The 12413-nt window shown below is 46.2% G+C and overlaps 1 protein-coding gene across 2 annotated transcripts in view; it reads left to right on the forward strand.

Annotated features, from left to right (window-relative positions):
* Window positions 1-12413, forward strand: part of LOC138527483 (meckelin-like) — a 642839-nt gene that overhangs the window by 597946 nt on the left and 32480 nt on the right. For both annotated transcript variants that reach the window (XM_069638711.1, XM_069638700.1), the window contains exon 25: window positions 9022-9126. In XM_069638711.1, the coding sequence (XP_069494812.1) occupies window positions 9022-9126 (105 nt within the window). The remainder of the gene's footprint in view (window positions 1-9021; window positions 9127-12413) is intronic.

Here is a 12413-nt window from a genome sequence, read left to right on the forward strand (position 1 = left end):
TCTCTTTCACTTTGTCCTGCTGGCTCTCCCGAAAGGCATCTTCCCCTACTCTTGGGTCTTCAACTCTAGGGTATCCTGGACCTCATGGGCTGCCCTCTTTGACTTCTCCTGCTTCACCCTCTTCTGGGGTCTGGATTCTTCTTTCCTTTCTCTTCTCTTCCTGAATTGGTCTTGTTCTGGTTCCATTCATATGCAGCATTGCCATTTCTCTGTTCCTCTGATTACCTCCTTTGCTCCAACTGCTGCAGGTCTGAAGCTTCACATTTTTACAAAACACCTGTCTGCCTCAGGTCTCATTGCTAATGCTTTTCTCTCTAACTCTAGGATGCTGCATTCAAACCCTGGTCAATTTGGGTTTGAAGGTGTGCTGTAACATTATTGATGATGCCATGCTGGGTGGTACACAGATAAAAAAAACATGTTATGGTCCTCCATAGCAGCCTGTGTAAGTTGCAGGTGTTAGGGGAGTTTTTCTAAAGTACACTTGAGGTAAGACGTCATAAAAACTATCCCTTGGCATACAGGTCCCCAACTCTTAGGATAAATCTGTACTACCCAAAGGATCTTGGTAACATGGCAGACTCTCTGCTTATGGCTTGGTATGGACGAGGGCTCTTCTGCATCCTGGATCACTGCACTGCCTGCAGGTTTTGCCTAGTGCCAAAGGGTCCCCCTCTGGCATAGGGGGTCTGCATGGTTTGCTCTCTGGCTGCAGTGCTTTTCCTAAAAAATGTTTTAGTCTCATTAGGTTTATCCTAGTATTAGCTTCTCAGGATTCATAGACTTTAAAATGGACTGAACCGTGACACAAGTATTGCCCAAGCTCATAGATTTTATTATAGTTAATATGACCTTCTCCTACCTGCATGTATGCTCTAGGGACAGTTTATTGAGCATAACACAAGGATGCATGTATGCATCCTGGGTCTCTTAACTCCAAAGCCACATCACTTAAATAAGGACATGACTACAGGTTTGCAGGAGGCCCACCATGCTGTGTTTGATGCCACTGGTGCAGGGTTACGTATTGTACTCATGCAAATGGTAGGAGGAAAAGAAAATGTAATGGCCTTTGCGTCAATGGCTCTTGAAGGTACAGAGCAAAATTATTCTCTAGTGGAAAGAGAAACGTGAATGTGTCTTGAAATGGGTATATGTCCTTAACTCGATTAGATCTTCCTTGCATCTGTTATAACCAGCATGAGCATATCTGGAAAACTGGGCTGAGTCTTTTAATAACACACTATTCTTATCTTGCTGCAAAAGGTAGTTAACAAGCAGTACATGCCGCCCTACACATGGGGCCTCAATCCGAGTCCGGCAGTAACCCTGCCGGTGCCACCGGCTCATTCTAAGGTCAGGCGCCGGTAAATTGTTAATCCCCATTCCCATAGAGTCCTATTGGACTCTATGGGAGTGGGGATCACGGAAGCACCGGCACCATTGCTAACGCTGCCAGTGCTTCCGTGACAGTCTGCCTACCATGGCCACTGCGCCCGGCAGGGTCAGACCCGCCTGGCACAGCAGCTCCAGCAGGCAGACTCGTAGGTTGCCGGTCCTGAAACATGGGTGCTGGTGAGCTTACCCACACCTTTGTTTCCGAACCGGTAAACTTGTAATGAGGCAACTCCACTTGAGGTAAGACGTCATAAAACTAACCCTTGGCATACAGGTTCCCAACTCTTAGTATAAGTCTGTACTACCCAAAGGATCTTGCCAGCATGGCGGAGTAGACAGGCTTATCATAATAGGAAGATGTGAGCTGTAGGTAAGTACACTGGACCCAATAAATACAGTAGGCCAAAGAAACACTTACACTTTAAATGTTATATTAAACATATACATTTATTATTATTTACACAAGTAAGGTAGATTAATGCTTAATTCACTAACCAACACACATAGGAATTCTTAATACTTTTCAAAGGTGATTATGTCAATGGTAGTTGCACGCGGTTACAATTGTTACAGAGTTTGACACTAATGACAGTTCTACCGTATTATCGATACTACTGCGCACTCGCGTTACTTCACAGATATACAGTAAATTGTATTTAATTAGTAAAACCACATAAGATAAAGGCCCTCAATATGAGTCTGGTGGTAGCCATGACGGTAAATCCGGCACGCTGCCGTTGTACCCGTAATCAGTTACTGGTACCTGGCTTGCTGGTAATACCAGGGTATTACAACCCCGGCTGCAGGTAAGTCAGGCGCCGGTAACTATGTTGTTCCCCATTCCCATAGAGTCCCACAGGACTCTAAGGGAGTGGGGACCACTGAAACACTGGCACCGTTACTGAAGGTGCTAGTGTTTCAGTAAAAGTCTGCGGCGGGTGCCGTTTCGGCCACCAGGGCAGGCCTGGCGAACGGGAAGGCAACCTGCCCGCAGACTCGTAGTTTGCCGGTCCGGAACCAACGGTGCCGGCAAGCTTACCTGCACCGTTGTTTCCAGACCGGCAAACTTGTAATGAGGGCTAAAGTGTTTAGGAAGGAAAAAAGGTTCATTATACACACAGCATCAGAGCGTATCGTACTAGAAACACTTTTCGTATTTTTAATGCTTTAAAAGTTCAATCCCTAACTTTCAGTCTCTAGCATAAGATTAATTGAACATAACACGAATTATAAGGATCCTGGAAAAGGACTCCGTAAAGGGACACAAGCTGGCAAGCTTGGGTCAGAGGTAGAGTGGACACCCTGGACACCTCTTCATGTACTCGAATCACTCTGGAGCAACTTCTTGGTTCAAGATAAGTTATACGTTTCACCTCACAGTATCTTAGGTTAGAAGAAATTAAACCTAGCTCGAATCTCCACTGTGCAGCAGTGACAAACCTGATCTCCCGATTCGTCGGTCAGATGATGAAAGGAAGGACTCGGAATGGATGTCTCAACAGCAGTCTCGAGAGAAGAGCCTTGGTATGGATTTCTCCTTGGTCGGTCTGCGGTTTTGGTGCCTTTTTCTCAGCACCAGCAATGGACGGTATTCGCCCGGTCGATCTTCGCTTCTGAAGTCCTACACTCTGGTGAGGGGACTTAGATGAGTCGGATCATGCCTCTGGAGGTCCAACTGGAGGATGGATTTGGCCTTGCAAAGACGTTCTGCAAATGGGTCGGTGGTCTCCTGGTATACGCAGTCTTCAGCCTTGGAAACGCACAGCACCTTGGGAGATGGCTCAATTTGTAGTTTGTCTCAAGGCTGGTTGGTCCCAACAGCCAAAGGGAAGGAGTCGTCCTCTTTGGAGCTCATATGTTGATTGGAAAACGGGGTCAGGACAGGAGTGGTCGGTTCACAGTGATTGGAATGGTCTCCATGCATCTCTGGTCATCTTCAGCTACAGTTGTTATGTTCTAGTGGTCGACTTGCCTTTCACCTCAGGAACCACACCTTTTATTCGGTTTTCCCACACAGTCCTCTGTATACTCTCTCAGCATTTCACAGAAAGGGGCATGTGGCTGTCCAATCAGGACAGCAGCCCCCCAGTGGGAACTGGTTCTATTCAGGAACTCTGGCAGACAAAGGGCAGGGGTGTGACTAAGTCCTCCCCCACTTCCTGCCTGCCCAGACACACTGGAGGCTAGGCAGGGACACCCAAGGGTTCCTGCCAAAGCAAAAGACACAAACAGACCCCCCCCAGGATGTAAGAAGGGCTAACAAAGAACAATCACGATAGAAATGGTGAATAAAGAAAGGAAGCACCATGTTAGAACACAGGGGACCCTAATGTGCATAACTAAGACTGTGAATACAGTCTGCGGTAAACAAATCGCCCAATAGTTGGTAGAACATGTCCACTGCCACCAGCCATAACTATAGGGTTGTCTATGTGACTACAAAGTCACAGGAGCAGAGAAAAGGTGGATACTAGGTATCCCCTTAGCACTCCAAATAAGGTGGTGTGTGATAATCTCTCACAGGATAACGTTTTTTGAAGGACACAAACTATCCATCCATCCTTAAGAACTGTAGTTAGTGAGGATACAGAAAGAATCTCAAAGGAGAACCCAAAGGGTTTCCAGCAACACTGCCCATAAGGTGCTGTGTGCTGCAAAAGGTAAACACAGATGCCTTTAAAGAGATATGGAGGAAAGCAGACTCCATAGTAAAGGTAAAACACAGAGAACAGAGTTCCATAAAGTCAGAGGAAATATGAATGAGGGGGGAAAAGGCTACCCTCATTCAGGATAGAATGAAAACGTTCCAGAAGTTCATCAAAAAGTGCTGGGGGTCTCACTAGGAGAGGGGATGCCACATACAAATAATAAATCTCCCTAACAGGCAACGTCACGTGCCTCAGCTGCCGATATAAAATGTTGGAAGTACTTAATCAGTCAGCAGAGGCTTATGACTCAGGTGATTCTAACCGCAAGATGATCCGGTCCTTCAGCTTGCATTTTCTTTTGGGTCGGCTGGTTCTTTATGGAGCTGACAAAAATGAATGGCTATAAATGCAAACCCCAAAGCTATCGGCTTTGCCAAAGCTGGTTGGATTTACAACTGAAATAAAGGACACATGACCCAGGGGAACCAATATAAAAACTGCCTTTCTCTTCATACTTCCACTATTGCAGCCCCAATCATCTATCGGGATTGTACGCATTCTGCCAGAATGCTCTACGTCACGATGCTCTAGTTGGATCTAGAACTATATTCTTCACTGGTGCCACTACTAATGGAGGTTTAGCAATTGGGCATTTTGTTTCTTAGTCCCATAATCAGTGGTAGGTTTCCTGAGCAGATGAGAGTTTAAAGTCGAGTCAACGTTAAAATAAATGTACTTTCACTCAACACGTTCAAGAAGAGAAGAGTTTAGCATAGATGTCAAAAAGGGAATGTAATTATTGGCAGAGACTTGGATCATGGGTTTCACCCCTGCTGTGGGGGCAGACATGGCCTTTGATGGCCCACCAGCCCATGCCCAGGTAGATGCGAGCGAAGCGAGAGCCTTGTGACAGCTGTGGGACAATAAAGGCGATGTCCGTCCCCCACAGCAGGGGTGAAAGTCATATGCACCCTGGGGTTTATGCGGGGTGCAAATGTTATTTTTTTTCTTTCCCTTGGGTCATTGGCTGTGCTAGTGACGCCAATCTCCAGAGGGAAAAAAAAAGAAAAGAAAAAAAAGATAGCAGCAGCCATAGGGAAAAGGGAATAAGTCCCTTTTCAATGTCTATGACGGCCGGGAGAAAGCAGGAGCGTCAGGACTGGAGCACAAATCTCTGGTCCAGTAGGTAAAGGGAGGTGAAGGGGGGGGGAATTGGTTAGGGAAGGGGTATGGTTTGTTTTGGGGGGCAACAGGTAGAGGCTCTCTGTTGCCTCCCCACATTAAAGAAAATAATTAGCACCACCCAGGGAAGAGCCTCTGGTAGCTGGAAACAGCGGCTGGAGAATGTGTATTCTCGCCTGCTGTTCCAGCTACCTGATTGGCTCAGCGCCTTTCCCCTAGTGCGAATCTTGTAAAACTAGAGTGATGATTGTATGGTTTTGAATGAATCATAACAACTGGCATTGCTCTGGGCAACCATCCAAACCATATTTTTTTAGCCTGTTAGGACATAACAGAAGGAAACAGACTATATGCAACCCACGCTTTGTCCCATTCTTTAAAGGGCAGTCCAGCCTGAACTGCTAGGTCACACCTCTTCTGGAAGTGCCCACAACCAACTCTCTAGATATGTTTCGGCACGTTTAAGGTTTGCTGTTGGTACTCTGGCCATGTGTGCAGTGCAAGCACTGCCTCCCTTCAATTTTAGACTGTATTGTAGAAGCCTCTGCAGTCTGTTGTCCATATTGATCATCAATTATCATGTGAGCAGATCCGCAGGCATGGGAAAAACACGTCAGAAGACGAGGCGGAGAAGACCCCGATAGATAAGAAGGGGGATGCTGACGAGCAATGCATGGTGGAAGGCAACAATATCCTCTAGAGTGGAAGAGGTACTCTGATGACCAGTGCATGGTGGAAGGAAAAAGGTTCCTACTAGAGCAGAAGAGGGACAGTGCAAGATGGAAGAAGATCCTTCTAGAATGTTCAGCGCCAGGATACCTCCAGGTCACTGTGCGCTATGCAAGTTTTACTAACACAACATAGAACGGAAAGGGAATACTGAAGAGCAGCGCATGGTGAAACGTGAGGAAATCCAACAAGCTCCAACTTACACCTACACCTACAATCCTACAAGCTCAGAAGAGATAGACTGATGGCCGTTGAATGCTGAGAGAAAAAGAGGGCCTGCCAAAGCAGAAGGGGGATGCTGAGGATGAGTACCGACTGACAGGCAGAATGAAGGGTTGTGAAAGAAAGGCTACAAGAGGTGTAATTTAACAACGCCACTGGAAACCCTGAAGGGTTCCACGGCTGGTGTCAGACACTAAGGCAGCAGTGAGAGAGAGCAGGCGAAGGAAAAATGAAGTGGCCGGCGGCAGATGCCTCTGAGCAGGGAGAGTGGCAGCACATTACACAGAGGTCAGAGAACAAGAAGACGCCCCTCCCCCGCAAGCAACCGACCAGGAGGGGAGTTGTGGTAGAGGCACTGCTTCACCTCAATTGTGAGTGGGAAAAAAGCCCAAAGAACCAGGAGGAAATGGAGGGAGCAGGCAGAGGGAAACAATGAGGATCACAGCTAGTGGAACTTGGAGGTAAGGGTCCCGTGCGCGTTGCAACTACCAATTAACATTATGTGAAGGAGAGAGTAACCATGGGGCACCCTAGAAACTCGAGAGAAGGTCCCCAAGGGATTAACAACTACCAACAGATTGTGTTTGAAGGATATGGCAACCGAGTTCCATCCTGAAAGACAGAGGTAAGGTTCCTATGTGTGTAACAACTTCCAGTGAACATTGTGTGAAGGAGAGAGCAAGCATCCTGCACCCCAGTACCTACAGTGAAGGTGCCCCAGTGTGTGACAAACGCTAGTGGCCACTGTAAGATGGAGAGAGCAACATCGCTGCACTGTGGAACCTGGAGGTAACGTTACCAAAGGCTAAACATAAGCAGGGAACATTGTGTGAACGTGAAGGTAACTGTGTTGTACCCTGGAGTGACGGTTCCCCAACACGTAACACACATTAGTGAACATTGGGAGAAGTGAGCAACTGTGCTACACTCTGGAACCTGGCATTAAGGTGCCCAAACACGTGACAAAGACTAGTGAACATTGCAAGAAGGAGAGAGCAAAAGCACAGCACCCAAGTACCTGGAGGGAAGCATGCCATGTGCACGTGAATATTGTGGCAAGGAGAGCGCAAGCATGTGAAGATTCCCAAAAGTGTAGCAAGCGCTAAAGTGAACATTGTGAGAAGTCAACAACTGCACTGCACCACTGGAACCTGAAGGAAGCGTACCCAGGCATGTTACAAACACTAGTGACCATTGTGAGATGGAGAGAGCATTTGCGCTGCCCACTGGAACTGAAAGGGAAGGCTCCCAAACATATAACCAACACCAGTGAGAGGAGTGAAGGTTCCCAAGCTGGTTATAAATCCTAGCGAACATTGTGAGTAGGAGATCAACTGAGCCGATTCCTGGGACCTGGAATGAAGATTAACCTGCGTTCATCAGTAGTAAGTGGGCATTGTGAGGAGGAGAGAAATGTGCACTGAATTCTGGAACCTGGCGTCAATGTCTAAAAGCGTTGGTGTCTAAAGGTACTCCATTTTGCTAGCTGGAGTCAAGGTTCCCAAGCAGTGAAAAAGAAATAAAAGACTGGGTCAAAACTCCCTAGCTATTGACACCTACCTGGGAAACAGAAATCCTGACCACATAAAGATAGAAAAGGATACAAAGAAAGTTGTTTTAATCGCACCCTTATCTTGCATCACGAATACACCACACAGGATAAACATGAACATGTCTGGACACATTCTAGCATTGACATCGGGAGGCGCGGGGGGCAAGTGGAGAAAGGGGAAGGGGTGCACGTTGTCAAATCGTTAGTGAGGGCTCTGCAGCCCGCCCACATCGTTGTGTGGGCAGACCGCCGTTGCGGTCTTAGTTCCCCGGACAAGGGGAAGTGACCTTGGGCTAGGGAGGGGGTGGGGGGAAACGTTGGGGGGCAGTTCCTGTAAGTGCGACGAATAAAGAGGTCGCATGGTATCCCGGCTCCCGTGTGACTTTGTTCAAAGCGGTTTACGGGACCCGCGTCAAAACCCTACACACGTGACTGACCATCTTTCCTCTGAGTAAGGCTCATGGGATTTCATTATAATATCGGGTTGAAGTTTTATATTGCATTTTGTATTTTGTGTTTATATTTAATGGATCAACAGGGGTTTCGGCCAGAAACACTTACCGAAGAAACAACAGTGCTGTACCAGGTGCCTCACAAAAAGGGGGTGGTAATGAGCAACTTACCCAGGGGTATGTGGTAATAATACATGGTTCATAGCCAGGGAGGGAACAGGACACACAGTAGTCCAAAGGGACAGGCTATGCACAGGGGGAGTGCTCCTACGTTACCACAGTCACTTTTCTGGGCCCTCAGCAGTGTGTCTTTTTTTCAGTCAGAATTGGCATATTTACATTTGCTTCCGGAGTCATGAAATTACTGGCACCCGGCAATGGGGATCTACCAGGGCATTCCAGCCCCGGCGGACCCGGTAATTCCCCTTTGCTGCCTGCCGGTAATAATTACTCCCCATTCCCATTGAGCCCAATAGGGCTCCCAATAGGGCTCAATGGGAATGGGAAGGCCAGATGCACCGGCACACTTCATAAACGGTGCTGGTTAATCCGTCGAGGTCTGCTCGCGGGGCCAGATCACCCGCCAGGTCAGACCAGAACTCGTAGTTTGCCGGTCCGGTAACAACGGTACCGGCATGCTTACCAGTACCGTTATTACTGGACCGGCAAACTTGTAATGAGGCCCATTGTCATTTTAGCAAAGTACACATTCTGGGAAATGTCGAATTGCTTAATGTTTCCGAAATGATAGCTGTAATTACATCCACTCACTTAGGAAATAGGAGTCTACGATGTCCGGTTATGTTAACTTTTTGAAGACAGTCCTTTCTATTTGCAGGCGCCCACTGGCATGAAAGCGCGGATTGATGGCAACCCACTGATGGAGCAGCGGATGAAGACCTATTACACCTTCAATCGGTTCCTCTCTGCCTTTCTGGAGCATGTAAGAAACATTCCTGGATTATCAGTTGTAGCTATTGGTTTATCTCTAAAGCGCCGCCACCACCTCAAACATGTTGCATCCTACTTCTAGAAGGTTCTGCCGATTCCTTCCTCTGAAATTGCTCGCTCCCTGCTGTTGAGATAGGACCGACACCGTAAGGAGTTTAACAAAAGGCTTTATTTAAGTTAAACTATGCACAGGCAGCAGACGCACCTTCAGCTTGAGGTACTCAAGGCAAACTGTCTGCCAGTTCAAAGCATACAGTACATACACATTCCGAGAGAATCCTAGGATGCAGGAATTCTTGGAATGTGTATGCATGAATGGAACACAGTATAATAAACACTCCAAAGATCTGTAACACATATAAACAAAATGATATGACATTTAAACCTAACACATCTCTCTTCCTTAATGTGGAAGGATTTTAGCTAAACTATTCAAGGTAATAGTCTTTAATACGATCAGGCAGCCTCTTTCGTTCTTTTGCAGTTGTCTCCAGCATTGGTTTCATCCTCCACTTGCTCACTAATGTTTGTAGGTGATTGATATGTAACTCCTTCACCTCCTGGTATCTCTTGACTCTCAACATTGACATTGTCTCTCATTATATTTTCTCTGTTCACATTTGGTGCACATTTAACTAATTTAGACTTCGACCAACACTCACCCCCTTCAAGAATGACCACGCTACTTCTAATAGTTTCAACTCTCTTGGGACCTAGGAATTTGCTTTCTGTACACTTCGCACCAAAACGTGGGTTTTTGATTAACACATAATCTCCCACCGACAACATCATCTCTTTTACATTGAAATTAGAGTTGAATCTCTGTTTGTACTCATTCTGCACATCATGAATCAAATTCATTACTGTCTGTCTATCTACATTCACACATCCTGATGCCTCTAGCCATCCAGGACATAACCTGGTAGCTGGCTGCCTACCTTTCAATGAGACAAAAGGTGACACCTTGGTTACTGAATGTGGAGTAATACGATAATTCCACACCAATTCTTTCAACACTTCTGACCATTCAAGACCTGAGTTGAGAGCTAGCTGAATACCCCCTTTAATGAATCTATTAGCCTTCTCCACCAAACCATTTGCTCTAGGGTGGTATAGCGTAGTTCTCAAATGTGTGATACCATACCTGACCAGGAATTCATTCATTCTCTGAGAACAGAACTGCACCCCATTGTCTGTTATGATCTTTGTGGGAAAGCCCTCTCTGTGGAACACCTCTTCAAAGAATGAGACTATTTCATTCGTAGTGGCCTTTCTTAGAGCCTTCCATTCAACCGACTTGGTGTGATAGTCTACAAGTACTACCATAAACCTAAAGCCATCGCCCAAACCTTGTATCGGGCCAATTATATCCACAGCTAATTTTTTCCATGGCTCACATGGAACTTGAACAGGGTTAAGCGGCACTACTCTGACTTCTTTTCCTTTATCCGCTTTTTCACATTCATGACAACTCCTCACCTTTTTTCCCACCATGCTGTCCATGCCTGGCCACCAATATGATTGTCTTAACAATCTACTGAGTTGGCCCTAATATCCGAGGGAGGGATAATCTTGGACCCTCTCCTGAGTTTGATTCCATCTGCAGATTGATTTAGCTCTTGTTTCATCTCATACATACGATCGAAATTCCTATCTAGGGCATCCCTGCTGGGCCACCCATTAATTGTCCACTCTTTCACCCTGGTGATAGATGTGTCACATGCATATGCTTATAGCCATTCATCTTTCCCCACTGCAACTGCTGACATGTCTGAAATAGTTATATCTTCTTCCATTACTATTTCTGATGTGTCCTCAGTGTGTTTCACTGGCATTCTAGATAGGCAATCAGCCACCACATTTTCTTTACCTGGATGTGAACAATCTTAAAATGGTATCCTTGCAATCCCACAATCCATCTAGCAATCCTGGGAGAGCCTTTCGCCCAATCACAGCTACTTAAAAGTTGAACTAGCGGTTTATGGTCAGACTTCACTAAAAATTCTTGCCCCCACAAAAAAGACTTACAATGTACAATGGCCCAGTACACTGCTAATGCTTCTCTTTCTATTACTGAATAATTATATTCAGCCCCCCTCAGAGGCCTGGAAGCAAAAGCAATCACCTGACATTCTTTCCCCGAGTCCACTTGGTACAATGAGGCTCCTAACCCAATCAAACTAGCATCGACCGTGAGCACAGTTTTCCTACTGCTTACAAAACCACCAAGAGGTGGTGCTCCTGATATCCCTTCCTTTATAGGAGCAAACGCTTCCTGACACTCAGGAGGCCATTTGAAACTCACTCCTTTTTTCATTAAGTTCCTTAGGGGTGCTGAGATAGTGGCAAATTTTTCCACAAACTTATGATAGAACTCCGCCATAACCATAAATGATCTGAGTTGATCTTTATCGGTAGGTGGAGGTACTTTACATATATTCTTCACAAAATTGGTTTTAGGCGATATACCATGACCTGACACTGTGTGTCCCGGGTACTCAACCTCCCTGAGACCAATGCAACATTTTTCTCTTTGTACCGTCAGCCCTGAAGATTTCAATCTTTGAAGAACATTCCTCAATGCCACATCATGTTCACCCTCTGAATTAGCAAAGACCAAAATGTCGTCTTGAAACACAGTAACATTCTTCAGACCTTTAAGTACTTCCTCCATGACTCGTTGAAACATGGAAGCAGCTGATGCTAGTCTGAAAGGCATGCACAAATACTTGAACGTGCCCTCCGGAGTGACAAAAGCAGTTACAGGTTGACATTTGTCCGATAGCGGCACCTGGTGATACGCTGCAGAGAGATCTATTACTGAGAACCAACTAGGTTCGCCAAGTGTAGCCAGAGTCTCAGAAATTATGGGTAGAGGGTGCCTTTCAATGAAAATGGTCTTGTTAAGGTCCCTGAGGTCAACACATAGTCTCAGGCTACCATTGTTTTTCGTTACTAGGACCACAGGGGAGAGCCATTCCGTTCCATTGATGCGCTCAATCACACCTTTTTGAATCAAACTCTGAAGTTCCTCACGGAGTTGTTGCCGAAGTTTAAGTGGAACAGGCCTCACTTTATGCACCACCTGTGGGCATTGGGCTTGAGCCTTATGTTGTGCTCAAAGTCATTCAACCTTCCTAGGCTAGAAGTGAAAACCTCAGGAAACTCTTTGGACCACCTGTCCTCAATGTCTGCAATAGTTACAGGTTCTGATGCACTTGCTTGTATACGGACACCTAATACCCTTTGCTCTTCCCAACCCAGTAATGACGCTCCTTT

This window comes from Ambystoma mexicanum, chromosome 1q, assembly GCF_040938575.1.
Source record: "Ambystoma mexicanum isolate Mex_15411 chromosome 1q, UKY_AmexF1_1, whole genome shotgun sequence".
Classification (NCBI taxonomy): domain Eukaryota; kingdom Metazoa; phylum Chordata; class Amphibia; order Caudata; family Ambystomatidae; genus Ambystoma; species Ambystoma mexicanum.